This window comes from Phalacrocorax aristotelis, chromosome 1 (assembly GCF_949628215.1).
Source record: "Phalacrocorax aristotelis chromosome 1, bGulAri2.1, whole genome shotgun sequence".
In the NCBI taxonomy this organism is placed as follows: Eukaryota; Metazoa; Chordata; class Aves; order Suliformes; family Phalacrocoracidae; genus Phalacrocorax; species Phalacrocorax aristotelis.
The window spans coordinates 123,042,168-123,068,322 of NC_134276.1; the positions used below are offsets into that span (position 1 = coordinate 123,042,168).

The 26,155-nt window shown below is 41.6% G+C and overlaps 1 protein-coding gene across 5 annotated transcripts in view; it reads right to left on the reverse strand.

Annotated features, from left to right (window-relative positions):
• ALCAM (activated leukocyte cell adhesion molecule) overlaps positions 1–26,155 on the reverse strand; it is a 119,396-nt gene that overhangs the window by 24,165 nt on the left and 69,076 nt on the right. For all 5 annotated transcript variants that reach the window (XM_075104553.1, XM_075104581.1, XM_075104571.1 and 2 more), the window contains exons 2-6: positions 10,324–10,424; positions 7,331–7,550; positions 3,171–3,235; positions 2,653–2,740; positions 1,598–1,780 (exon numbers count right to left, since the gene is read on the reverse strand). In XM_075104553.1, coding sequence (XP_074960654.1) covers positions 1,598–1,780; positions 2,653–2,740; positions 3,171–3,235; positions 7,331–7,550; positions 10,324–10,424 — 657 coding nt within the window. The remainder of the gene's footprint in view (positions 1–1,597; positions 1,781–2,652; positions 2,741–3,170; positions 3,236–7,330; positions 7,551–10,323; positions 10,425–26,155) is intronic.

A 26,155-nucleotide genomic window follows, 5' to 3' on the forward strand; every position in this document is an offset into this window, starting at 1 on the left:
AAAAAAACCCCCCAAAAACCCCAACCCCAAACCAGTAAAACATTTCTTAAATCATGACTGAACAGGTCTTTAAAAACATCTTGTGCAGGCATAGTTCTAAGTATCCTCTCCCCATTTCTTTACGATAAACGGGTAAGTTGCAAGGAATCTCACTAGATACCAGAATGAACAGGTGATCTTTATGATTTCTTTTTCTACTTGCTTCAGAGATACAAAACATGATAGTTTTGACAGCCAATCTAAAAAAAACGAGGCTGAAAGACTTCCATTTCTTAGAGTCTGCCATTTTTTTCATCTGCATTACGTTTAACTCAAAAAAAAAAAATCACATTTATTGAGAAAGAAACTAATTAGGATCACTGAACCAAATTAAAAAACAAAACCAAATCAGACATGTCATTATCATCAACTAACATCAGTCAAGAAATCCATCTGTTGAAGCTTTGGATGTCTATTAATAGAGAGTTTCAAAAATTCATTTGGAGATGCATTTGAGCAGAGTAAGGAAGTTAAAGCAAATGAAAATACTCAGAAGGGAAACTGGGCAACCCCATGCTCTAAAGCCAAACAAAGTTGATAATTGAGGCCTCTTCAAGTACTGAAGGGGTACTTAAGGGTGGGTCTGCCTCCCACTGTTGGCTAATTAGCAGTACAATGAAACTGCCCATCTCTGGAGGAAGAACTATTAAATAGTGTGTTACTAGACCAGGATTAAAAGAGCTAGTCTAGCAAACATTAAATCTTTAATACAGAGTGCACGTGACATCTGGCGCAGTGACTATTCTGCAGTGCTGTGCAGCCTTGTTTTTCCTTCACGTTGGGTAGTTCTTCATTGCAAGTGCAAACAGCACCTGCAATCACAGAAATCTGCAAGAGCCTCATCTGCAACAGGTGAAGTAGCCTAATGCATGAAATTGGTGGGGAAAATGGGGACAGCAGAGCATCTCTTGGCAAGTAACAGCAGCAAGCGTAATCTGAGAGCGAAGGAGAGTTACGATTTCCACAGTCAGTCAGTAACACAGTAAGGGAGTTGCTTTAGGACTTAGGCCAGCTAGAAGTAATTACACAAATTCTCTGCTTAGAAGTCTACCAATATTCAAATGATTCATTTTAAATGTAAAAATCAGCATCTTACAGCTGTAGAGAAGCTACTGCATTTTGTGCAATGTAGTCTGCCAGCATTAGCTGTTTGGCGCTGACTCTGCAAAAATGAAAAACATTTGAGCATCCTAAAAACTATGTTGTGTATTTATTGCATATTACAGGACGGACAGAGTCACTCTAAGCAACGACTCTAACTTCTGTTAAGTTCTGAAAAGCCCATTTCACTGTAACTTTTCATGGTTACCGCTTTCTTCTTGTCAATGCAACCTTGATAGTATTCTAGTGTTAGAAAGAAAGAATTCTCAGCTAAATCTGAAGGTAAGTAAAAACCACACAGACAATGTGCTCAGTCCTTCTTGCTGCAAACCAGCTTTGAAGAAACTGCCTCAACAGGCAAGCAGCAATGTCGCTGTAATTTTGCAAACTGTCTCTGATTTTGCTTTTTCCCATGAGGTAAACTTTATACAGCAATAGATACTTTTTAACAACTTACAGTGAACATCGAAGACAACCGGTTCAGACTGTATTGTTTTCTGGCCAGATGGTCCATAATAAGTCACAATGCAAGAAAACTTGGCATTTGCATCTTCTTTTGTTGGCATGTACTGAAGAGATGATGTCATGGTGAAAAGTCCAGTTGATTTGTCCACAATTTTTTGCAAATTTATGACCACAACTGAAAAGGAAATACCGTTTCAGTGTCACACAGACAGAATTTGCAACCTTTTTCCTACATTTTGTTGCGTGCTCTGTATTTGTTATCTGGCTGCAAACATGCAAGCAACATGACAAATTACCCAAGGACTGTACTTGGACTTGTACTTGGACTGGAGTTTTCCTCCACTATTGCCACTGACGCATTCCAGGAACGTTTTATCAACAACGTGCTCCTAACATACATGTACATTTTCAATCAAATCAAAACAAAAAACTAATTCCAAACTGGTTGTGTATTTTTAATATAAATCTCTGCTTACTTTGTAAGCCAGAAAGGCCTCAAAAATGCTGGCAAAATCAAGTTTTAGGATCACATTTATAACTTAATTTTGTAAGCATTCTCTATTTTAGGGAAGGTAAAATATTGTGGTCTGATCAGCCTGTCAAAATCAAAGTTGAAAGGGAAGGGAAAAAACCTGTTCTTCCTAAATATCCTGGACAGTAAATACCTGCACGAGGAGACGATGTTCTACAGGGTCTAAAACACAATATTGGACAGGTGTGCGACTGAAACAGTTAATACCTTAGAAGTTGGATGTCAGATTTCTACTAGCTACATAGGCTTGAGAATAACCTTGCAACAGCATTAACAAAGGCAACCCTCAGCCCCATGATGTGGTTTTAAAGCTGGAACTGAAAGACAGAGGTTACATGGCATAGCTCGTGTGCTCTAAAAGGCCTAGAAGTTTCCTTCCAGTTTCATCTTTCCATATGAGTAGTCTTCCTCAAAGGAACAGTACGTTAGACTAAAGCAGAGCAACTCTTATGAGCACAGTTCTTCATACACACACCTCTCTGGATTTGGGGACATTGGCCATTATTGAAACGTACCTTCATCCACGGGCTGCAAAACTCTCCCATTTTTGTACCACGTAACATTGCCTTCGGGATAACTATCTCGTGCGACACACTCCCCAAGCTGCAAACCAGACAGGAATTATTCGCTGTTTTTCTGCACTGTTTTAATATAATTCTGTTTTTGTTTATGCTGCTTTGGGTAAAAATTTCTAGAAAATTCAAATGCTTAAACCAAACCATTTTTCTTAAGCAGGGACAAATCCCATCAGTGAGGCTTAGGTACAACATGGAAGAGGGTTCGATGATGGGTCTGAGATTAGGATGATCCCCGCTTGCAGAATCAGGCAGGGCCAATACAGCAGTGGCAAGGGAACTACTCTGTGCTCAGCCTGGCTATAGACCATGATGCCTCACAGGCAGGTGCGCATGCAGAAACGCACGCGCACGCCCCCTCTCTGAGCCTCAGTCCATCACCTCTCCCAGTCTTGACTGTCAAGGGACTTCAGGCAGCCATCAGGTATGTAACTTTAGAGGGAGAATGCTGCTCTTACCATTTGTAGCTTCTCTGTTTCCAAGAAGTCTGCTTGATGTAAGATTTCTGGTTGAGAGGGTTGTTCTAAAACATAAATAGGATAAAAATACTAGTGAAGAGAGCACAAACAGCTGTTTGAAAAATAGAAAGTTACTGCAAGACACATGGACTTTGAGACTAAACAGAACGATCTGGTCTGGTATAGTCTTACCTATACTTTGCCATTAAAAGAAGAAAAAGTGAGCTACTTCTACCTCAATATAACCAAACGGATTGAAAAGGAAAAACCATCACCTTAAAATGTGTCATACTTTCCATAATTAATCCCATGTATACTGACAAGATGTGTTTTAGCCAGGCACACTAGTTCAGCACCTGGGAGGACAGAATCTGATCAGATCTATCTGATTTATATGATCCACATGCTGGAGAAGGAACCAGTGGTACAGAAACTATAGCAACAGAAAAGCAGCTTTACTGTAGATATTACTGTAGCTGAGCTGTCACATTATAAAGGAACAAATTCAACCTAATCGTTCTTCTAATGTTCATTTTTCCTAACTGGGATTGTTACATTTAAGAAATTTAGATGATGGAGATAAGTGCAATTATTTTAACTGATTCTGAGTTAGTTATAACTCTCTTAAAAAAACATAAACTTTTTCTTCAGTGCCAGTATGTCTTCTTATTTACTTTTATTATGTTAGATGGACCTCTTAGGTTGCCAAAGTGGAGGATCTATCAGTGTTTCCATCATAAAAAACTACTTTCTAGAGACTGTATAACTTGTGTGTTAAAATAGTTTGGCCTGAAGCCCGGAATGCAAATTTTTATCTCCAAAAGAGACAGTTTTCCCTGCAATTTTAAGAGAAGAGGGGAAGAGTGAGGGGAACAAAAAAATAAATCAATGTTTATACAAAGAAAGCCACTGCACCCCAGTAGAGTAAATAAGCCTACACATTATATACTTCTACAGACTGTAACATCCTTAACCATGCCAGCTTACAGAATGTTTTTCCCAAATCAAGCACCCTATGATATAACGTATGTATGTCAGTAACCCAGCCCAAAGTGAACTTCACACCATCTTGCCAAAACCCCAGTACACTTAAGTTACTAATGTGCAGGTGTACTGTTCCTGCTGTCGCAAAGATAGCAAGCCTACCCGTTTCCACAATAATTAATTCCCTCTGTGTGCGTGTGCATGCACACGTGTGCATGTGTTTGCGTGCACATAAATGCACAGATATTTTTCACTTGGAAGACTATGCCAGGATGGAACAAGAACAACAGCACAAAAGGGAAGTGAAAGGCAATTAAAGAAGCTATCCATTTGACGTTTTCAAAGAACTTTGCTTGTGGCAAAAAACCAACCAACAAACAAAACAACCACAGCTATACACCAAGACCATCACAATGTCTTCAAAGGGCTAACAAAGGTATTTTAAAAAAAGAAATATGTGGAGATTTATTTCTCTTTTGTTAGTTTTAAAGGAAAAAGGTTAACTTGTTTTCTGTAAGAACCTGTCAAGGACAAAGCAGTTTTATGTCAGTTCAAGCAAATTAGGTTTTACAAGACCATTAACAGGCCTTGTGGTCCAGATTTTCAGGTCCCATAAACAGGCATAGTTGGCTGCCCGTCACAGTCCCCAGTTCATCAAACCACAAACTACACCACCTTTCCCCACCTCGGCTTTTCTTCCTTTCATCTCTCATCTCTCCCAGGAGCAGTTCAGGAAGACCTGCTCTGGGCTTTGGACACCCTCCCTGGCCCCGCCAATGCTCTTAACAAGGGAAGGGGAGGACCTCCTGCTCCATAGCCGCTGTATGGCTCTCCCTATTTTGAGTGCTCCGGTGACCAAGCAGATGCTCCAGCTGACAGGCCGCCACCTGCTCTCTCAGAGTAGCCTCCGAAAAGAAACACCTGCTGCCAGATCCCCACAGCCACAGCATGTGCACCAAGGTAATTCACTATAAAAGACTTAATTGGCATTTACTAGCTCAGCGTCTGAAGCCAGAAGAGATTTTTAACTTGGCAACAGCAGAGCCCACTTTGGTGGGTTTGCAGCTTCAGCACACTGCTTATCTCTTGGCTTACGAGCCTGCCAGAGTACTTTGCAACTCTATATAGGCGCTATAGGAGGGAAAAGAGCTCACTGCCTGCAAAAGCCAAGCGCTGGTGCACCAGGACAGCAGCTCATGTCCACTGGGCTGCTCTGCTTTGGTAACTGGCCATTTAATTCCAGAAAAAAGATGCTGACAGGATCCATCTGGAAAGCTGGTAGAGCTTGTTTGAGTAATCCAGCAAGTGAAACTAGCAGGTGGTACCTGTGCAATGAGCCATTTCGGCTCGTTAGTGCTCAGTTAATCAGGTAGCACAGCTGAGGACGTGACAAGCTCCAGTGAAACGCAGCTTCAGTCACTACTTCTGGGATACAGCTGAGTTTCAGGTACACAAGACTTTTGGTTAATGCGGGTTTGCACTGCTGCAGCCAAGCTCTGTTTCTGTGATTCAACGAGTCAAGAAACTCCACTGGTTACAAAAATGAAGCTTGCAGCCTACTCTCAACTTTTTCGTAATTAGAAGCAGCAAGCAAGAACAAAAAATGAAACCCCAAAAAACAGACTCAAGGAAGTTAAACACAAAGAAGTATTAAGAGAATCCTAAATAAAGCTGTGAACTCAAAATGAAAACCTGCAAAGGTATTTTTTCCTTGCAATGCTAAGTTGGCCATATTACTCGCGTGGCATCCTCTATTCTTATCTTCCTTAGGAAATAGAAGCTTCCTCTATTAGTATTAATGCATACAATAAAACATACAAGCTGTGCTCCATGGCTGAGTTAGCATTGTGTTAGTATTTAGTACAGTACACAGTAATTCAAGCAGTTAGCATTTCGTTTCACCATATACCACTGTCTCATCTACATATTTACTGCTGTGTGGTAAGTAAACATGATAATTCTTTATCATTTCCTTTGAAGCGCTGTGTTTACTATGCATGCTCTGAGCACACTCCTCCCTGTTGTCATTAATTTGATTGTTCTTGCAGTCAAATTGAAAGTGAAACACGGGAAAGAAATGACTGTTAACTCCTAATCTACCTTCAAATTCATTCATGCCACTGCAAACTTCTGCCTAGACACCACCACCGACTCCCTGACACCTTCTCCCTGACAGAAGGGTGCCCTTCAGAACAGGAATTCATGTTTTTCAAGCAAAAGTGTGGTCTGTTTGAAACTGCCCATCCCTGCAAGCAACGCACTCCCGCATCAGAGACTTCTTTTGACTGTGTAAATCTGAATCTGAAGAGCAACAAAGGCCAAAAAAAGCTATATAAAAACATGAAGCTGAGGAAGATTTCCACTGCAGTCACAGGACAGCATTTACGATCACTAACCTTAGCCTCAGCAGATGTGCACCCCTAAAAAGGAGTAACAGATGCCTCCACAAGCTGAGTCAGGGTTTGAGGCATTACATGTCTGCTCTGAATCAGCAACAGGAAGAGGCCAGGTTTGTCCACACTCTTGTGCAAGCCCAGAGCAAGACTGTGCCTCAGAGCACTAGGGTTCCTACTGCAGATCAGCCTTGTGATTGGTTTGTAGTGGTATCAAATCCTAATAAAACTTTGCTGTGCTCTAAAACAGAACTGCAGACTGGTCTTCCTCCTGGAAGTTCAGCAGGGGACAAAAGAAGCATTTGAGGCTGGCAACTTGTTTTCCAGCCTCTTGCTCGCTCACTCGCAGTTCATGCCGTTGCATACTAGCTGCTCGGAGCTGGTTTAAACCTGTCCACTGATCTAATCCTGCAGACCGCACACAGTTAATGCTTCCCTCCTGCTGAAAAATTCACTCTGAGAACAAATGGAAAATAATATGTGCTAATTTTACATTTTTCATTTCCCAGGCCAAATGACATCACATAAGTGAGTCATTATCAAAGCCTAAAATTCTCTTTGAGCCAGCACTTATCATGAATAAACTGCAAGTGCAGGCAGTCCTGTTACGTAAATGCCACCAGTAGATTACATTTTTGAAAGCTGCAGAAATTTGCTAGTCTTAGTAATTTACTCAGGCAAACTTACTTTCTCGGCTTTAATCTTTCCCTTAAGCAAAGTTTCCATAATTTACGATTCAGATGCTGATGAATGTTAATGGTAGTAACAAATAGATTTACTTACTGAAGACTTTGACTATCGTTGGCTCTTCGGAAACATCATCTTCTGTAACTAGCATACATACAAATCTCTTTTCATCACTGATTCTTGCATTCTTGATGGATAACGTATAGTTTTCTGAGAGACTCAACCTGTCTTTGTAGTCTGGTACATCATCATACTGTACATTTCTTTTTGTCGATGATCGGAAGGCAATAAATACTGGAGATCCATTTGGCATTTCCTATAGTAAAAGGATAAACACCTCTGTTTTGCATAAACACTCATTTAGAAGTTCCTGAAGATCTGCAATTGGTACAAACCTATAATTTAAAAAAAAAATCCAAACACTACACCAGATGGCTTTTTTCCTGATTAATTTCTCCTGTACAAACAAGGAATTCAGTGTAATATGAGAGCTACTTTAAGACTGCCATGGTACACATTGAGAATATCATCAGTAGAAATAATTTCAATCCTTTGGCTCAATCTCAGCATCGCACATGGCTTTCTCTGATGAAGGCTGGTGTTTCTGGCACCACCTGCCTCTGTGTGTATGAAAAAGTATTTGAAATTGAAGTGTTCGTGAGCCAGGCTCCAAAGCTTCAGTTTCCTTTTTTTTCCATGATTGTTTTACATATTCATATTGTTTGTCTGGGATATTCAGACTTCATTCCAAATGCAGGACTTAATCAGGCATAACTGCCTATTTTATTCTAAATCAGTTTTTAGCACTTTTTAAATTTGTTTTTAAAGGACCCAACAGCTTGTGGCATGGGAATATATGTTCAATCAAACACTGTTATTTATGCATCTCAGGATAATCTGCAAAATATCATTTTCTAGACATCCTCCCTATATTAATAAGTATGCAGTTACCATCCTAAGAAGGAATACAAAGTTGACAGTCTTGCTCAAACCTACCGTATCAAAAATTTATTTTTATGAGACACAAAGTTACAGGCTGAGTTCTCCGGGATTTCATGCCCTGCCCCACATAACATACACAGAGCAGGGACAGACACTGTCTGCCTTTAAATAAAGTGAGGTGAAAGGTTGACTCCATCTTTACATTTGGTATTGTGCTGGGGGCTGGAAGAGATTTTTGTTCCCTTTTGTCCCCTGCACCTTGCAGCACTGATGCGCATAGTGTTCCCAGGACAATATCTCAGCTTGACTGCAGAGCCCACAAAAGCATGACGACGCTGTGACAAGAGATGAGTGGTGTCAGAGCGGGGCAGGGAGCAGGAGGCAACAGCCGACGTGAAGTTTAAATTCCCTTACAGTCTTTCTCTCACTCCCACTTTTAACTCCCGGATTACTCTAGATGTCTGCCACACAGGAAAGAAAGCTTTGCTTTGACTTGATACATGCAAAGTTGGCTGTCAAGCGCAAACAAGCTCTTAACTCTGTAAGCCTACCCAGCATACAAGCACGCACAGGTAGATGCTGAAGGGAGCAACACCTGCTCCTGCCACGGTGAAAGTCTCCCAGTGCCCCTGGGCTCCCACCAGCAACCCAAATTGCTACTCCCAAGGCAGCACAGCAGTGAACAAGAGTTCCTCCTTCTTCCAATGAAATAATTACTCAACCAAAAAACCTAAACCAAACCCTCCCCCTGCTGAAAACAAGAGTGGCCATGCTGGGAGCTACCCTGGGAGAATGAATATCACTTTCACTTGGTTGTGTGGGCTGTGTCAACAATTTCATACCACAGCAATTGGACGGGCTTTTGTGCACATTAGGTTTTGTGTCCCTTTCCCTTTAGAAGAAGCTGTAACGTCTCCATTTGCTGCTCAGTACTTGTCCGAGATGAGCAATCCAAATGCACCGGAAAGAGATAAAGCATTTCTTTTTCTGAAAACCACCTTGCATCTTCATACAGATGGACTTCTTCCAAAGAAAAGTTGGCAGACTAAAAAGCACATTGCAAAAGTTAGGCCCTGCATCTTCTGAACACATATATGAAACAGTTTCGCTGTCCCTTTTAGGGAAACGTCGTCCACAGACTTCTGACTTCATTTCCCAAAACATGTTTGTGGAGCAGGAGCTCTTGAGTGGATGAGGGCTGCAACACCTGCAAACTTCCAGGTCCAAAGGAAGGAGCCAGGGGGGATTATGAAACACCCCCAGCGACAGACCAGTCTGCTGTAAAATAGGCAGGTGGATGCCATTTAAAAAGAGAGAAAGAGAACTATGTAATTTTAAATCGCCTGTCAGAGTAATCACCACCTGTTATTGCTGGTAACATTTTGGTTTGAGATGAGAGGAGATTTAGATGAACTTTACAGTAGCAGGAAAACCAGTTGTCCCAATGTCAGCCTGAGAAGCAAAAGGGTTTTGATATCCTGGAGGTTTGTTTCACGTATGCTTCCAGGTTTCATTTGACTTCAGTAGGCTTATGCTCCTTTTGCCCCTGGATACCAATCGCATATAGGAGAAGCGCATCCTGCAGTGTTCCTACTGGAGGCTGACCAGGACAACCAGGAGAGCATTGGTGTTTTTGCCTCTGTTATCCACGCATCAGAAATGGCAGACCAAAACCACCAGCAACTCTAAGGTCAGCTCTGCCCTCTTCTTCGCGGTGCATTAAACACACTGAAGCAAGAAACAGTATTGAGTGACTGTCAGATCAGTCAGACCTGGGGCCAGCACTTTCCCAGGGATGAAGCACGCCCTGCTTCAGGCACCCCGCTTCAGAAGTATTCAAACGTACGACAACAGCTCTGTCAAGCAAGTGAGACACCACTAGGTAACATGCCAGATCTCTAATACAGGTTGGCAGAGAACTCCCGAATAATTATTTCTCTTGAACAATGAGATTAATTCCTCAAACCTCTAAGCTATGCTTGGCAGAAATTATGCAGATTGGAATCTTGCAGTTTTACAAACACAGGAATGAATGTCTTCATATCCCAGGCAGAAATCCTATCGATTGGAGTCCTGTAATCTCACACACAAAAAACCACACATCATCTTATACCACTCTAACGTATGTAAAGGTATGCTATACTTACATATTTCCATTTTCCAAACATAAGACCATCTGGCACTTCTAGACGACAAGGCATAGTAATAGTGTCTCCATATACTGCATTTACTGTGTACAATCCCAGAGCTGGAGGAGAAACGGAAAGAGAGGAAACAATTTTAAGTGTTTTCTTGAATTTCCATACGCTAACTAGTGTTTGGTTCACAGCTATTACAAAAGCAGAGCCACGTCCTTTGTAAATGGCTATTTTCCAGCATGTAGGACTTATCCCCAAACCTCTAAAAAAAAGAGGATCCCTGCCACTACGTTTGTTTACTTAAATATTATGACCTTTTTGGACTCATGTTTTCTGCTGCAGTCAGTGGGAGACAAGTGGATTTTCAAACTGGATGAACACTCAACTGGATGAGCACACACACTACAACCAGTATCCACAGCTATTGTCCCAAACTTAAAACTTGAAAAGCAAAATCCCTAAACCTTTATTTTCTTCATCTGAAAACCCAGTCAATTCTGCCTGAAGAGGTTATGTTGCAACGCAGTATTTTGAGGAGGCCAGCAGACAAGTGATATTCTGACTCCTGCACTACATAAAAACTTGGAAAAGAAAGAGTTATTCAAATACTGGGTTCTCTTAAACCCGGGAAACAAACTAGTCTGCTCATTTAGATTTTGGAAAAATGAAGTTAAATGCTTCTATGAATTATTTAAGAACAGCTTTTTTGAAAACTCAGCACATTACTGTGCTAATGCATACACATTAACAGAATAAAACTGACCCACTTATTTTCATTGTCCAAAACATGTGAATTGAAGAAAAACAACAGACCCTGAAGTGATGAAATGTTAAAACACAAGGAAGTTTAAAGGGGAAGATGTTACAATTTGGTGCACTTGCTATAATGCACTTTGCTTTAGTCCTCTTTTCCATAGTTCCCCCTGCTCTGGCAGATGCTTGCTGCTCCTTACACTGGCAGGAGGTTTTGCCTCTGGTGCCTGCCCAGTGTTACTGAACAAGTGCCCTGGCTGCCTGCTCTCACCCATGTCTGTGGCTTTTGTCAGGGTCTCCTGCTCAGAGAAGCAGGATCTCCCCCTTTGCCCTCCCTTCATTTTCAACTGGAGTTAAAAAATCAAAGGCTTGCTGCCAAAGAAACCTTATTTAAGAGAGAGCAGTATGATGCTGGTGATGTAGCCAGGCCTCCAGAAACACCCAGGCTTCTAGAGACGTTAAGTCTTCCAGAGATTCATCCCTTCTTGCTAGAGCTGGGAAAAGCAAGCCTGTTCCCATGCACCCCCGAAAGACTGCAGCCACAGACCCCTTATATTTTCCCAAGTCCTGGGGCAGCCACTGGGATGACCTGACAATTCTCTTGTTTTCTGCATGTATGCACTCCACAGGGAGGTTTTCCATGGGGATTTTTTTCATTTTAAACAAAATAATGTATTTTCAAAGAGCCAAACACCGAATTCCTTGCTTACAATTGAAATTAGAATGACTCCAGCACATTCTCCTCAGACGAGGACTTCAGAGCTCACTGTTAGCACCAGCTTGTATTTATCATTTGTAACACAGACGATCAGGCTGTGATTTGTGCTGTGTGGTACTGCACAAAGAAATAGTATTCAAAAATCCTGCCTTAGAGAAGCTTTCAACCTAGACGGCATCTCACGGTAAGTCAGAGAAGCAGGCAAGCAGGCTGGAGCTTAACAGACTAAAGGAACGCAGGAGATAATAGGCACCACTACCTTATACGTGCATATATATACACATATGTATCTTAAACTTTCCTTCCTTCACTGCATTCCTTTCCAATTAAACAACTGCTGATCATCTTCTGATTCTGTTATATAGTTAGTCACAAGCATACTTTAGGTACATCAGTCACACTATAAGGACTGCATGCTCTAATTTGCTGTATGGATTATGAAGACCAGCTGTTTTCTAAACAACAACGGCAGTCGGTCCACTAGATGGTGCTGAGTAAGTGCAATCTCTAAAAATGAAACAAATTTTTTTTTTAAGAAATCAGCTAACTTCCAATCTTATGGAAATAGGACTGATGTTTTATGAATTCAAACTACAAATGGAAGTAAAATTCAAAGCTGGAACGAATTTTTCCCTTGGTCCTCTCTTGTGCTCATCCTGATCTCCAGGAAGGGGAACAATGCAACTTCGGCTTTGGAAGCTGAATCCCAATTTTAATTTCTGCTAGAGCTAGAAAAACCAGTCCTTTCTAGTTCCTCTCTCCCATGGGTGCAAAAGTACAAAGGACTTGCAAATGTATACTCAGCTAGTAAGCTGGTTAGTACCTGTTCAAGTTCCAGTCAAGTGTCATTTAGTAATCTGAAATTCTGTAATGGTATTCTGCACCACACAGAAAAACAGAAACTGCGCCTCCTGCTAGGAGATAATTCTCTGTCATTAGAGGAAAATAAAATGACTCTGTGGCATCTGTAATGTTGTTCTCTGCTAGACACCTGTTTAACCCCTGCAAGTTGCTAATGTAACAAGTACATGCTACCAAAGACATGGCAAAGCGCCTCATGAGTGTAAATGAAACTGCTTCTGGAAAGGATTTACATTTATAGCATTCAGAGCAGGTAATTGGTGAATAGCCTGATAAAGACTGGCCTCAGATTTTAGAACTCCTCTTTCATCTGAAAGGCATTCCTCAAGATAGACACGCCCCCCAAGAATCAGGTCTTGCCATAAATTCTGCCTGAACTAAAATCATGCAGTGTTCTAGGAATTTGTTAACACAGAACCAGAAAGACATAGGTTTTACCTTAAATACAGAGAAATGGTCCTTACAAGAATACAGATGTAAAATTTTCTCCTCCCACTTCTGTAGCAACAAACCTACTACATTTAAGGAGTGAAAACTTGTTGAATAACTGCAAACTTTCACTGCAGGAACTGCAGTAATCTCTGCAAAACAACTTTGCAAACCTACACATTTAAGAAATAAACAAACAAAACCCACCTCAACTAATTTGGAAATTCCTCTCTCTATTGCTATTAGAGGTATTTGTAAAATGGTGGGATGAAGAAGAAAATGATTGTTTAACTATATGACAGTGCTTACCATCAACCATCATTTTCTGAGAGCCCTTTACATAGTTTCCTGCTCATTCTAAGAAAAAGAAAATGAAAGTGGGATCTACAAATACATGACAAATTGCTCCATGCCCTAACGCAACACAGGGTCAACATCAAGGCCCTCATATCTCATTAAATACAGGAGGGCACAAAAGCAACCGTAGGGAATAACACTGCAAGAAGTCACCAGACATCATGCCCTGCTTTGCTGTATTTGTCATGCACCTTTATGTAGCTAATTAAGAGCTCAGTCAGCTCCCCTGCATGATCTTCAGATGTTGCCTTCTAAAACTGAGCCAGTGCTGTTAATAACAGCAATAATTCAGAGGCAGGATCTCATCCCATACATGCCAGGAGAAACTCGACTTGAGCTAGCTAGAATTTCACCTATATACCAGGTTAATCCACCTCACTTTCCTTCCACGTCTTTAGACACAGGTTTGAGAAGGCTGAGGTTTAACTCATTTCCCCCTCTTCGATCCAGTGCTGAAGAAACTCTACTTTGAGCCAGATGAATCCTTTCCATGTAGGTTCGGACACGGGGAGAAAGCAGCAGCATCAGGAGGTATGATGACTCAGAGAAAGATCCTAGCAGGATGCTGCTAAATTGAGGTGGCATTTGCTGTTGATACTGTTACAGTACTTTCCATGCCCCCACGGCAGTGCTAACTGGTATCTTTCTTTGTCCCCTTCTCTGCCTGTGTATCACAGGGGAAGAACCAAACTGTACCCACATATTTAGGTGACAACACAAAAAATCTGACAGCTTAAAGGCAGAGGAGCTACTGTTCCTCACCAAGAGTGTATGATGCAGGTCATAATTAAGACTAATTATTATTTTCAAATCAACAGAGTCATATAAGAGGAAAGGATAGAAGGTGAACATCTAAAAACCAGGACACTGACGTTTTTCCAAGGACACAACAAAAGCTGTAGGAAGTGTGTGGAAAGCAGCCACATTTCCTACCTCTACCTTCCATTTGAAATACTGAGTTTTTCTTGCCACAAACACCTTCTTTATGTGCTTACGAGCAACGTTTTTGTGACGAATGTAAAACAGACCAAGTGCTGTGCAAACACCCTTTAGATGCAAGATCCACTGGAGACTATGAACCTGTATCTGAAAACTATGACTAGCAGAGGTACTGCCCAAAGCACATCTTCACCTGCCTGCTCGGCTGCCTCACAGCACAGCTTACTTCCAGTTACTGAAGCAACAGAAAACTGGGCAGCTGAGCCTCACTCGATACCCTGGAGTCCATCAATTCAAATGACATTTTACATCTACAAAGGTGTCCTGTATTTTCCCTCTGGACCTAATTCTTTATTGCTGATGCTTCTGCCCCGGCAGGTTCCACAATGATGCTTCCTATTACATTCTCTGGACCCAAGGAGCAAGGTCTCATTACCAGAGAACAGCAGGACACATTGGCCACTACAGTTCTTTGCAGCAGTCATCATCACCGAGCAGGGGAGGTCAATTAGCAGCTTTTGGAACGGAAGTATCCAAACCCAAGAGCTATTACGTCTATTTAGTGCCTGCTTCAGAAACTGTAGTTAACTACTTTGGAAACTGCAAGTTAGGTTTGGCACTCCAAATCTTTACCTGAGGTTTTGGCCCTCCCATCTTATCTTCGGGTAGCCCAGATTAGCTTGTATGCAATATGTTAAGAGAGACTAAAAAGCTCTGCCTAATGAAGCAAATATTTTATTAAAGTGCTTGTTATCAGCTCTGAAGTAGCAACAGGCAGATTTTTCTTTCTACTCTCCCCATCACTTCCTAAAGGGATTTCAGCTATATAGGCATACACACAGGTGCTCTTAAGCATCCATTTAGGTACCAGTCAGGAAACATCCACACTTCACAAGAACAATAACTATGTGCTATTAAGATCAAGAAGTCACCTTTTATTAACAGTACTTGTGGTGGTTTTGTTGTTTTGGGGTTGTTTTTTTTTCTAAGGACAAAGCAGTGTATGAGTGACAGCTGGGTGTTGGTCCAATGGAAAAAAAAAAAGTGTCTGGCATTGAGCAAATGAGACAAGGCTTGACAGCAGGTATTTATGTCCCAGCTATGGATACTGATAACGCCTTTGGTGGGTTTTAACACTGAAAAGTATTTTTCCATTATAATTAAAAGCACTATTTAGAGAAAAAATTGGGAGAGTTCATAAAACCACAGATTGGTTGAGGTTGGAAGAGACCTCTGGAGGCGATCTGGTCCAACCACCCTGATCAAACACGGTCACCTAGAGCCAGTTGCCCAGGGCCATGTCCATGCAGCTTTTGGGTATCTCTAAGGAGGGAGACTCCACAACCTCTCTGGGCAACCTGTGCGACCTGTGGTCACCCTCACAGTAAAAAAGTGCTTCGAGGAGTCATGGAGAACGGGGATGTCCCAGAGGGCTGGAGGAAGGCAAATGTTACCCCTACCTACAGGAAGGGCTCAAGGGAGGATCTGGGTAACTATAGGCCCATCAGCCTTACCTCAATTCCTGGGAAAGTTATGGAACAAATCCTCCTGAGGGGCCATCACAAGTCAAATGAAGCATGTGATTGGGAAAAGCCAACATGGCTTCTCTAAGGACAGATTGTGCTTGACAAACCTGGTGGCCTTCTATGACAAAGTGACTTGCCTGGCTGATGTGGGGGAGGCAGTGGACATTGTCTACCTGGACTTCTCCAAGGCCTTTGATATGGTCCCCCCCCAGTCTCCTCCTGGAGAAATTAATGCATTATGGCCCAGACATGGGGTCTGTGCAGTGCGTGGGGAACCGGCTGACAGGCCGCACCCAAAGGATGGTGGTAAATAGCCCTTTTTCAAAGTGGTGGCCTGTCACAAGTGCGGTCCCCCAGGGATCGATATTGGGCCCAATGTTATTCAACTTCTTTATAAGTGATCTGGATTACGGCATCAAGTGTAGCCTGATGAAGTTTGCAGATGACACCAAGCTGAGTAGGGAAGTAGACACTCCAGAAGGGAGAGCTGCTCTGCAGGGAGATCTGGATAGGCTGGAAGAGTGGGCCAGCAAGAACCTTATGAAGTTCAACAAGAAGTGTAAGATCATGCACCTGGGAAAACACAATCCAGGAGTGCAGCACAGACTGGGATCCACCTGGCTGGAGAGCAGCTCTGTGGAAAGGGACCTGGGGGTCCTGGTGGACAGGAAGCTCAACATGAGCGAACAGTGTGCTGCTGCGGCCAAGAAGGCCAACAGGATGCTGGGTTGCATCAAAAAGGGCATCACCAGCAGAGATAAATAAGTCATTATCCCACTCTACTTAGTGCTTGTCAGGCCACACCTGGAGTACTGTGTACAGTTCTGGTCCCCGCTATACAAAAAGGAAGTGGACAGGCTGGAAGGGGTCCAGAGAAGGCCCACCAAGATGATCAGAGGACTCGGAAGCTTGCCATATGAGGACAGGCTGGGAGAACTGGGTTTGTTCAGCCTTGAGAAAAGGAGGCTCAGAGGGGATCTCATCACCATGTACCAGTACTTAAGGGGTAGCTCCAAAGAAGATGGAGACTCCCTTTCTACAGGGATTCACATGGAGAGGACAAAGGGGAATGGACACCAGTTGCTCTTGGGGAGATTCCAATGGGACACGAGAGGGAAATTTTTCACAGTGTGAACAGTCAACCATTGGAATAATCTCCCCAGGGAAGTGGCTGACTCAGCCACATTGGACATTTCCAAGAGTTGTCTGGACAGGGTGCTGGGCCATCTTGCCCAGACTGTGCTTTTCCTAGAAAGGTTGGACTAGATGATCCCTGGGGTCCCTTCCAACCTGTGATTCTGTGATACTGAAAACAAGCCTCTTCACATGAACTACAACAGGTATTCTCACACACAGGTCACACAGATGTACCCTTGGTCATTAATCTTCTGACACAGCACAGAAAACAGAAGATACACTTCAGGATGTCAAAAGACTGATTAAAGTAAGCAAGAAAAAAAGAGGCTTGTGTTATCAAAATTCATGCATGTGACAGCTCCCATTTCAGTTGAGTGGCTATGATCACTTGCTGTTTCATATGCTGGGCATTAAAAGAGGGAAGCTGGGCAAACACTTAAAAAAGTTCAAACATTGATTATCTTCATCATACAAATATGATTAAAAACAATAGACTCTGTGTTTGTGGATATGTTATCTAATACAGGTTATATAAACAATATATTGTTTCTTATCTCTACCTGTTTAAATAGTGAAACAAATCCACAACGTGGGTGACTAGGACTGCAAAAGGACTACTAGTTGCATAAGAATCATCAATATTATCCAAGAGGGAAACTAACTGCAGATAAACATATCCAACAGTATTTAATGTAATACACTTGTAAAACAACATAACAGAACTTGATGAAGGGTTTCTTATTCTTTATCACAGTATTCCTTCAATGAATTTTAAACCCTGAATAATATTAGAGCACAGGCAATTTTAACACCAAAGGAAAAATAATTCTTTATCATCTTATGAGCACTGATGTAATGGACAGCAATTACCCTTTGGAGTCACCACTGCTAACTTCAGCTCTTTGAAGATGTGAAGAAACTGAATGGAAATGCACATTCAGAGTTTTATTTGTTTGGGGTTTTTTGGTTTTGGATTGGTTTTTGGTTTGTTTGTGGTTTTTTTTTTGTAAGGCCCAACTCAAAACATGGTTGCACTCTGGAAGATGTTGAGGTCCTTTTGACAAGCTGGTCAAAGAAACACCTACTAACTCCAAAGACACAAGTAGCCAAACCCACATGAACAGCAGCACTTATGTACTTGCTGATTTTGGCAAACAGTCTGGCAGATAAGGGAGATGGGGCTTGGCACCCAGCAACATCAAGGCATCAGGCAGTACAGATCAGGAAACAGGCAGGGTATTTAAAGCTAAAGAGGTACTGAAAACACCAGAGAGCAGACATTAAACGACAGCAGACATTAAATGACAGCAGAATTCAGCTATCACTCCCCTACAAGAAGTATTTTGCTTGTTTAAAACAGAGTTTCACCTTATGAATGAGGAAAAGGTCCTGAAGGAAAGATGTCAGCACTTCAGAAATCCTCTTGTCTATGAATACTAACAACTTATAGGCTCCTATTCCTTTCTAATTTCATATAAATCAAATGTGTTCCTTACTGGCACAAAGAAATGAGCTGTAATTAGAAACTAGCTGAGAGAGCCTGTCCCATCTGACCAAGGCTGCACAGGCTCTATCACCTTATTAATAAATAAATCCTCAGCCCCCTCCTCCATCTCTGGTCTAGAGGCTGGAGGTCAATCATGCTTCTCACTGGTCTACTTCTGCATAGTTCAGCTAGTCGCACACGGCACAGGATGGACAATTTTCCTAAACATGCATACAGCTTGGCTTTCTACATAACCCTAAGCGTGAGCTCAAGGCTGGGACTTAATGAGTTTAAGTTCAAAGTCCTGTGGAGCACTTTAACCACAGTTTTCCAAGTCCTACAACATGACCAAATAAAACTCTGGGTGCCGCGTGCCTCTTCACAGACCAGACTACTCAATGCTCTTTATTTCACGGAGGGTATTTCTGCTCTAAGATTTCAAAACATCCAGCTGTTTCAGTATTTCATGGCTATTTTCCCTGCTTCCCACAGCAGAATACAGCTTTCACACCTGTACGCTCCCTTCGTGTAAGCTTCACTTGTAGCTTAATTTGGAACTATTTTAGCACAAGCTTTTGCAAAGATTGAGGGAAATTTCAATCTGCAAGGCAGAGGCCTTTAGAAAGTTATGTCCTTCCAAGAGCAGATGGTTTTGTAGTAGACGCTACAGTGCATAGTTTATAGTGGTTATCATTACTGTAAGCTTTACCCTAGGGAGGTTCACACTCAGCATTTCTCTGAACGTCTTCTGTCATCATCGCTGCTAAAGTAGTACACAGGAAAACACAGAGAAGAAAAGCTGCTTCAGTCTGAATGTACCAAAACACCTAGACTGCATCTAAATAATGATGACTAATAACCTTTTGTCAGCTTAGGAACTTCAAATGTTATATAAAAAGCAATAATCATGAAAGTAATCATAATCATCAAAATTTTCTAGAATTTTTGATAGGTATGCAAAAGAAATTTGTACACAGTCATACTCCTTTAAAATTCAAATGTCCATCATTAAATGCATTATCTTCATCACTTAAACAGATACGGCTTTCCAAGTCAGCAAACCTTTCAAACTACATAAAAAAGCTGTTCCCAGCATTCACTTCTGCAAAGCTTGAGACCAAATGAGCAGTTCAAAGCTCAGTAACTGATGTAAAATGCTACTGTAAAATGAATTACTTGTGTCAGAGCATCATCCTTCCTACCTTCCTTCCCACCTCAGCCTCTGTTCCAATGCCCAGCTCCAAAAGGACAAAGCTAAGACCAATATCTCTGAAAAGTGACCAGCAAAGTTCTGGGGTGCTTGGCAGCAGTAAGCGCATCTCTGCTTTTTAATCTGGTCCCTTTAAACCAGGAAAGCTCAAAAATCTACTAAAGAACTGGACGGAAGACCAGTGAAAGCCACCAGTGCCTTTGTAGTGCATTGGCTTTGTTATAGCAAAATTTTTGCTTCAAAGGGAAAGTCCTAAGCTGCTCTCCACAAACCAACACCCCAAAATATCACCTGTGATTTCAAAGGATCACACTATTTTATGGAAACCCTAGCTTTTGGCTCAGAATTATGTAACTCTGTTTCTCGATTCGGTGCTAATCCAAAACCAGTCAGATTTGTCTTGCAGGCTGATTTGCGGGTTTTTGAGTAAATCTTACAGGTTTTAAAAAGTTACATATATAGGGATGTTGCTGTAAGTAGGAAAAAATGTAGTGTAGTTCCAAGCATATATTTACAAATAGGGAAAAAACATCTACCTACTTAAAAATGTTTGAATTAGTACAAGGCTAGCAGAGGCAATGTTTCCACAAGATCTGGGTTGAACCATGTCAAAAGACACATCTACCGTTGTAGCTGGTGGTAGACAAGTAGTGGTCAGCATCAGAAAAGCCAGCTGTGTTTTTTATGAGCACTATACAGTGCAAAAAGGCTATCCTTCCCACAGTTGATGCTGCAGCTGAAAGGCCACTGTTAACAATTTACTTTGATACGTATTTTTACAAAACATTGCTTAGGATAGTTCTCATAATTCACAGGAAAAGACAAGATGGCCAACATATCTTCTTACAGATACTTCTGTTCAAGACATAGCCATGACTAAAGGAACTATCATTAATTTTTTTTAACATACTGGAAAACTGAGTATAATTTATTAAAATAGTTCCCAACATATGGTGTGATTTTTTACAAACAGTCTGGCACATCTGCCAGGGAAGTGAGTTGTAGCTTACTAAAGTTGGATGATAGCTATCTGTGAAGAGATGAGCAGCAAATGTAAGAAAACAGTTTCTGAGTCAATACTGCAATGAAATTCAACTTTAAAGGGTATACCTAATTAGGCAAAATGGGATCAACAAAGCCTGGTGAAACTTCTCACTCTTTCCGAGGTCAGCCTCTGGCCACTCCCACAGCATACTTCTGTTACACTTCTCAGTTGCCCTTCCAAAGCACTTTTCTATTTGCTAAAACTACTCCAATTGTTTTTTATCTTCTTGTTATGCTAGTCAGCAATGCTGCTGTGTATTGAATAGCTTAAAGGGACTTAAAAGTTTCTATTAAGTCAAATAAAACCTGTAGCTCAAAAATAATTCTCTAAAATCCCCCATTATATTTTGCTATGAATTCTTTTTTTTCATTTTTTTAAAAAAAGTCAATAGATAGCATACTAAAAAAGAGCTGGCCTTCTTTGCTTTTTCATAATTTGATATTGACAGTGTGGATCAATACACCCCACAGGCTAATAGTGCAGAAAAAACCACATAATTTATACATAAATGCTGAATAAAAGGCTAAACAGCATATGTTTTTCATATTGGAACTATGAGAGGTTTTGTTTTGGTACTTTAAATAAGAGTACATTGCCCTGTCATCCCAGATTTTAAGCCAATGCCAAGTTGGCAGTGCACCACGGGAGAAGACTTTCTGAAAAAGGAGGCAGTACTTCTGCTGCTTGTATCCTCCCCTTTGTGTGTGCTGCTGCTTCACTGCAGTGAGAGGCCTGGGAAATGGGGCTGCAATTGTGGAGGCACTGGAGCGCAGATGGCAGAGGGGGCCCAAACCTGCTGGCTCCTTCCAGGGGCATCTGGAAGTGAACGGATTGTTTCTCACAGGGTGAGACACTTGGGCTCCCTTCCTACCACAGGCATTAACTTCTCCCCATCAGCCTGCACAGGATTAAACTGATGAGAAGCATCTGCAAGATGACAAGGAGGTGGTGACTCCATCCCACTGGTCAACTGCTGTTTCTGGGAAAGCGCAATCACAGCAACACGCTAAAACTTTCACTGTGATCGCTATTTAACAACAAATAGTACAGGGGCTGAGACCATGAGCCAAGGTGCTCCTCTCCAACTATGGAAAACACAGGAGAAAAAACCCTTTTCTTTCACACACATTATGGTCCATGTATGCTAGTATAGTATATATTAGCTTTTCTATATACAACTATCACTTGTAAGGGCAACCCTCTAGATATTGGTCTGTGAGGATCCATATGCAGATAAAGAGAACAAATCGCAGATGGACCTTGTATAGATGGTTGTTTTGGAGTTAGGCTCTAATAAACATATAAGCCTTACTGATCTATGCTCCGATTCTTGCATCAACACAGAGGAAAAACAGTTCAAGCAAGCCCCTAGCTTTGGAAAAGCAGCCAGTAAGCGGCATTTTCTTTCCTCTGGCATTGGCCAGATATGAGGAAGCAGTAAAGAGGTATGAGGAAGCAGTAACAGTAAAGTCTGACCCTGAAGCCATCTACTCCCAATCAAATACATGGAAGGGCTCCATGGCCATGTGGGCAGAGCCAACAACAGCATTAAAGCTACTTGGTTTTCCTCACTTGCTTTCTGTGCCTTTTGTACTTTCACTTAGTGAAAATTGCATGGTTAACATACCTAAGGCTTGGCAGTGCAGTAAGTGATAGGAATTATCCATACCTCCCACTAAAAAGGTAAATAAAAGAAAATACTGAGTGTCTTGATAAGTGAAAACTTAGTAACAATTTATATTTTACAAAAAGTGTACTTCCCAAAACATGTATACATTTCTTTAAGCACGAAGGAGTCTCAAGAGGAAAATCAAGGTACGAGAAAGCAAATCAGAGGATCATTTGGCAAAGTATGGTGGTTGGGGGAGAGAAATCACTGATCACTCTAGTTAAAAGTAAATGAATGCAATGGAAAAAAATTAGGAATTAGGAAAAGCAAGGTAACACAAAAAATTAGAAAAAACAATGTAGTTAAATCAATGTCACTGCAGTCATCCTATGCAAATGGATCTCAAGAGCAGACACTGTTCTAACCACTCTCCTCTTGTGAGTTGTCTGCATTCTGCCTACAGTCTTCCTTATAGGAAGAGGCACTTCTCTTCTGCCTGTCTGGGATTCTTCCAAGCTGAAAATTAGTGCCTGACAGTTTTCAATAATATAATTTTTTTTAACCATGCTTGTTGTTCCTCTACTTGAAATCATGATTTGCTCTGTCAGGTAATCCTAAAACAAAGAAAAAGGTCAGATCTCTACTACCCAGTACATTCCAGATCTGCAAACCTCACCCTCTCCATTGCCTGCACATTCACTTGGGCTTTTGCTTACTCATGCTGAACTATCCTAAAGTTTGGCTCCCCAGCTTCTGCCACAGGCTTGCTAACTGCTATCAGCATTCCCCTCTGCAGCAATCGGGGTTTCCAGCAAGCAGGGAAGAATCTGCAAAGGCATCATTTTTGCTTCGCTTTATCAGTGCTCTGGAACATTTGCAGAAGCTCCAACATTATTCCTGTAATAATCCCATACAACCCAATAAGTAAGAAATAAAATATTTGGTGAATGCAAGGTTGACAGGCAGCTTTCAGAAGTGCACAACGCAGCTTCCACTGACACTCTGCTGAGACGGGCACCTGAAATCGTGTATCCAATACTGTGTATCACAGAGACATGGTTCTTCCTACCTGCCCTTCATCAAGGTGGCGGGGTCCACAGCTAATTAACAGGCAGTATCCTGCCATACTCCTCTACTGCAGTCACACTTACCAGACCTGCTGCTTGCTAGTTTTAGCAGTGTTTATTCCCAAGAAACCAGCTGATTTCACCAACAGAGCAAACCATAACTTGTGACTGTAATGTGTACAGAATATTATGTTCAGTGAATGAGCTTCATTTACTTGTGGTGAACACCATGAGCTAATCACTTCCAGAAAAAAAAAAAAGAAAAAAGTAAACAAGGCACCTTACAGAAGTTACAACTTTAAAGGGCTTAGAGGAAGGACAGATTTGTCCTTTTGTCCCGCTGAGTGGGTGGAAAAAGCTGTACATGCTTTTAACAGAAAACATCCAGCCCTTCCAAATCAGCGAAGTACACTGGTAAATGGAAAACATCAGCTTTATGTGCCATCAGGTGGCTCTGGTTGGATGGACACCCCCCCAGCTGATGACAGACTTTTGGCTGCTCCGTCTGTTTTCCAACTGCATTCCCTGCTGATAAGGGTGAGGACAAAGCGACACATATGAGATGAATATAGCCTCCCCGAATCATCAACAGGTCTTTGTCACCTGGAGACAAGATCTATCATTTCACTGACAGCACAATAACATAGGTGTGAGCGGGGAAAAGCTCATTGAAAGTATAATGCTATAAATTCTTATGATTTATGCTAAAATAAGTGACTGACAGCTCCTCTGAGGCTCTCTTTAGATTTAATGGGCTCCTCACAGACACAGGTTTTTAAATTTCACAGATGCCTATAGCCAGCCCTGGTACTGGCAACTGTCTCCTGCCGTAGGAAGATGAGCTGAAGCAGATGTGCACTTTTACCAACAGGAGAAATCAGAATCACCTTCCTTTCTGTAAGTTTCGTCTTTGCCTGCCTTTCTTAAGCTGTATGCTGAAAATTAACAGGTGTGTCAGCAGCACAAACTGCAAACTGTATATAAAGAGTTAACATTATACAGACTCTTATTCAATGGTGAAATATAGGCATATGGATATAGAAATAGGTAAGGCTGGTGTGACTTCAGTGCCCATCATTTCTACTTGTGGATATTACTGACATGTGCGATGGTATGAAATGCTGCTGAACATTGGGGTCTGTTTCCATCTCCTATTTATTTACGTATGTACATGCATATATAAGCTAGGATCTGATGTGCTACTACTTTTCTTCTTTGCATGAATTCTTTATTGTTTTTATGAAACACAACCCCCCCCCCCCCTTGCTTAAAATAATGCTGTATATATAAAACAATGCAGGTCAAATCTGGTGGGTGGGCTCACAGCTTACAATGATTTTTCAGTATAACATAACATTAGACCATATAGGCACTGTCCAGGTACTGAACAAATTGCTCTAAGTCTCAGTTGCCCTCTGGAGAAAAGTATGAAGGTTTAGAAAATGTGAAGTATGGTTCCTACTCATTTTTAAATGAATATATGAGTTACTTTCTAGAATTTTAAACTGTAGGCATTACTTTATGCAACTACAGTATTGCTATAAAGCCTAAAAGCAGCAGCATACGCTTTAAGGCCTGTCTTTAGTCCCAAAAAGGGTACCAAAGAGTTACTGTAAGCACGTGCAAACAGAACCAGTAAAGAAGGTCAATCTTTCAAATATTGACACACATACTTATCTTCAAGAACAAATTCCCACAGCATGAGGACCGGGGGACAAAACACCAGCATTGCTACTAGAAAAGAGTTATGTTGACTAGGCTTCCCTCCTCATTATTACACGTTGTGGTAGCTTCCTGAAAGCCCAGGACCCCATTTATAAGATAACAGAGACACAATCTACCAACTGCTCAGGGATCCAGCCCAGCCCAACCTTCAGTGGAGCATTTCAGGACCCCCACGGAGCCACTGTTACTTCCAGAGCGTAACACCTGCTCAATGAGCCCACCAACTCCAGGCATACAGCACATGCCTCTGCCACAAATAAAACCTGGTACATGGTTTGCAGGAACAGAGAAACTTTGACTATGCGGGTAATACACTATGCTGGTTTTAGGGAATGCGTTCACTACATGCCATTTGTTTTGGCATAGTCCTGAAGAGCAGTATCAGAAATGATGGCAGCTACACAGATTTGGATGCTTGTAATTCTAGATTCTGATGTGAATGGTTGAGTAAACAAGAATTCCTTCAGAGTAACCTGCCTGAGTTAGATGCGTGGCTTCCAGCACCGAAGTGCCACACTTACACTGTCACTGAAACTCTCTGTAAACATGTATCTTGGTGTGAAAGTCGGCCGCTTTCTCTAAATACCTGTCAGAAACTCTTTGCAGAGAAGGCAGTCGCGTTTTAGTTAGTGTGACAGCTTCTGCAGTGCATTATACCCTTGTAAACTGCATTAATGACCGACTGCACTTTTAAGTACAGTTCAACATACTGTTTTGACCCTCATATTTGGGCCATGATTACCAATTTCCTTATCTAGGTCCTGCTGCCATTCATATCACCACTCCTCCCCGAGCAGGAACACAGAAGACAGGTATTCCAAGTTGTTATTTTGATTTGTGGCAGGACCTTTTACCTGTACACTGCTAGTTATCCATTTTTTGACAGGAACCATGTACTAGAGCATTACAATTTTGCAAGAACCATCAAAGACAAGGTGTTTGCTACATAGCCCATATGTTGGCCAAGCACACAAGCTAC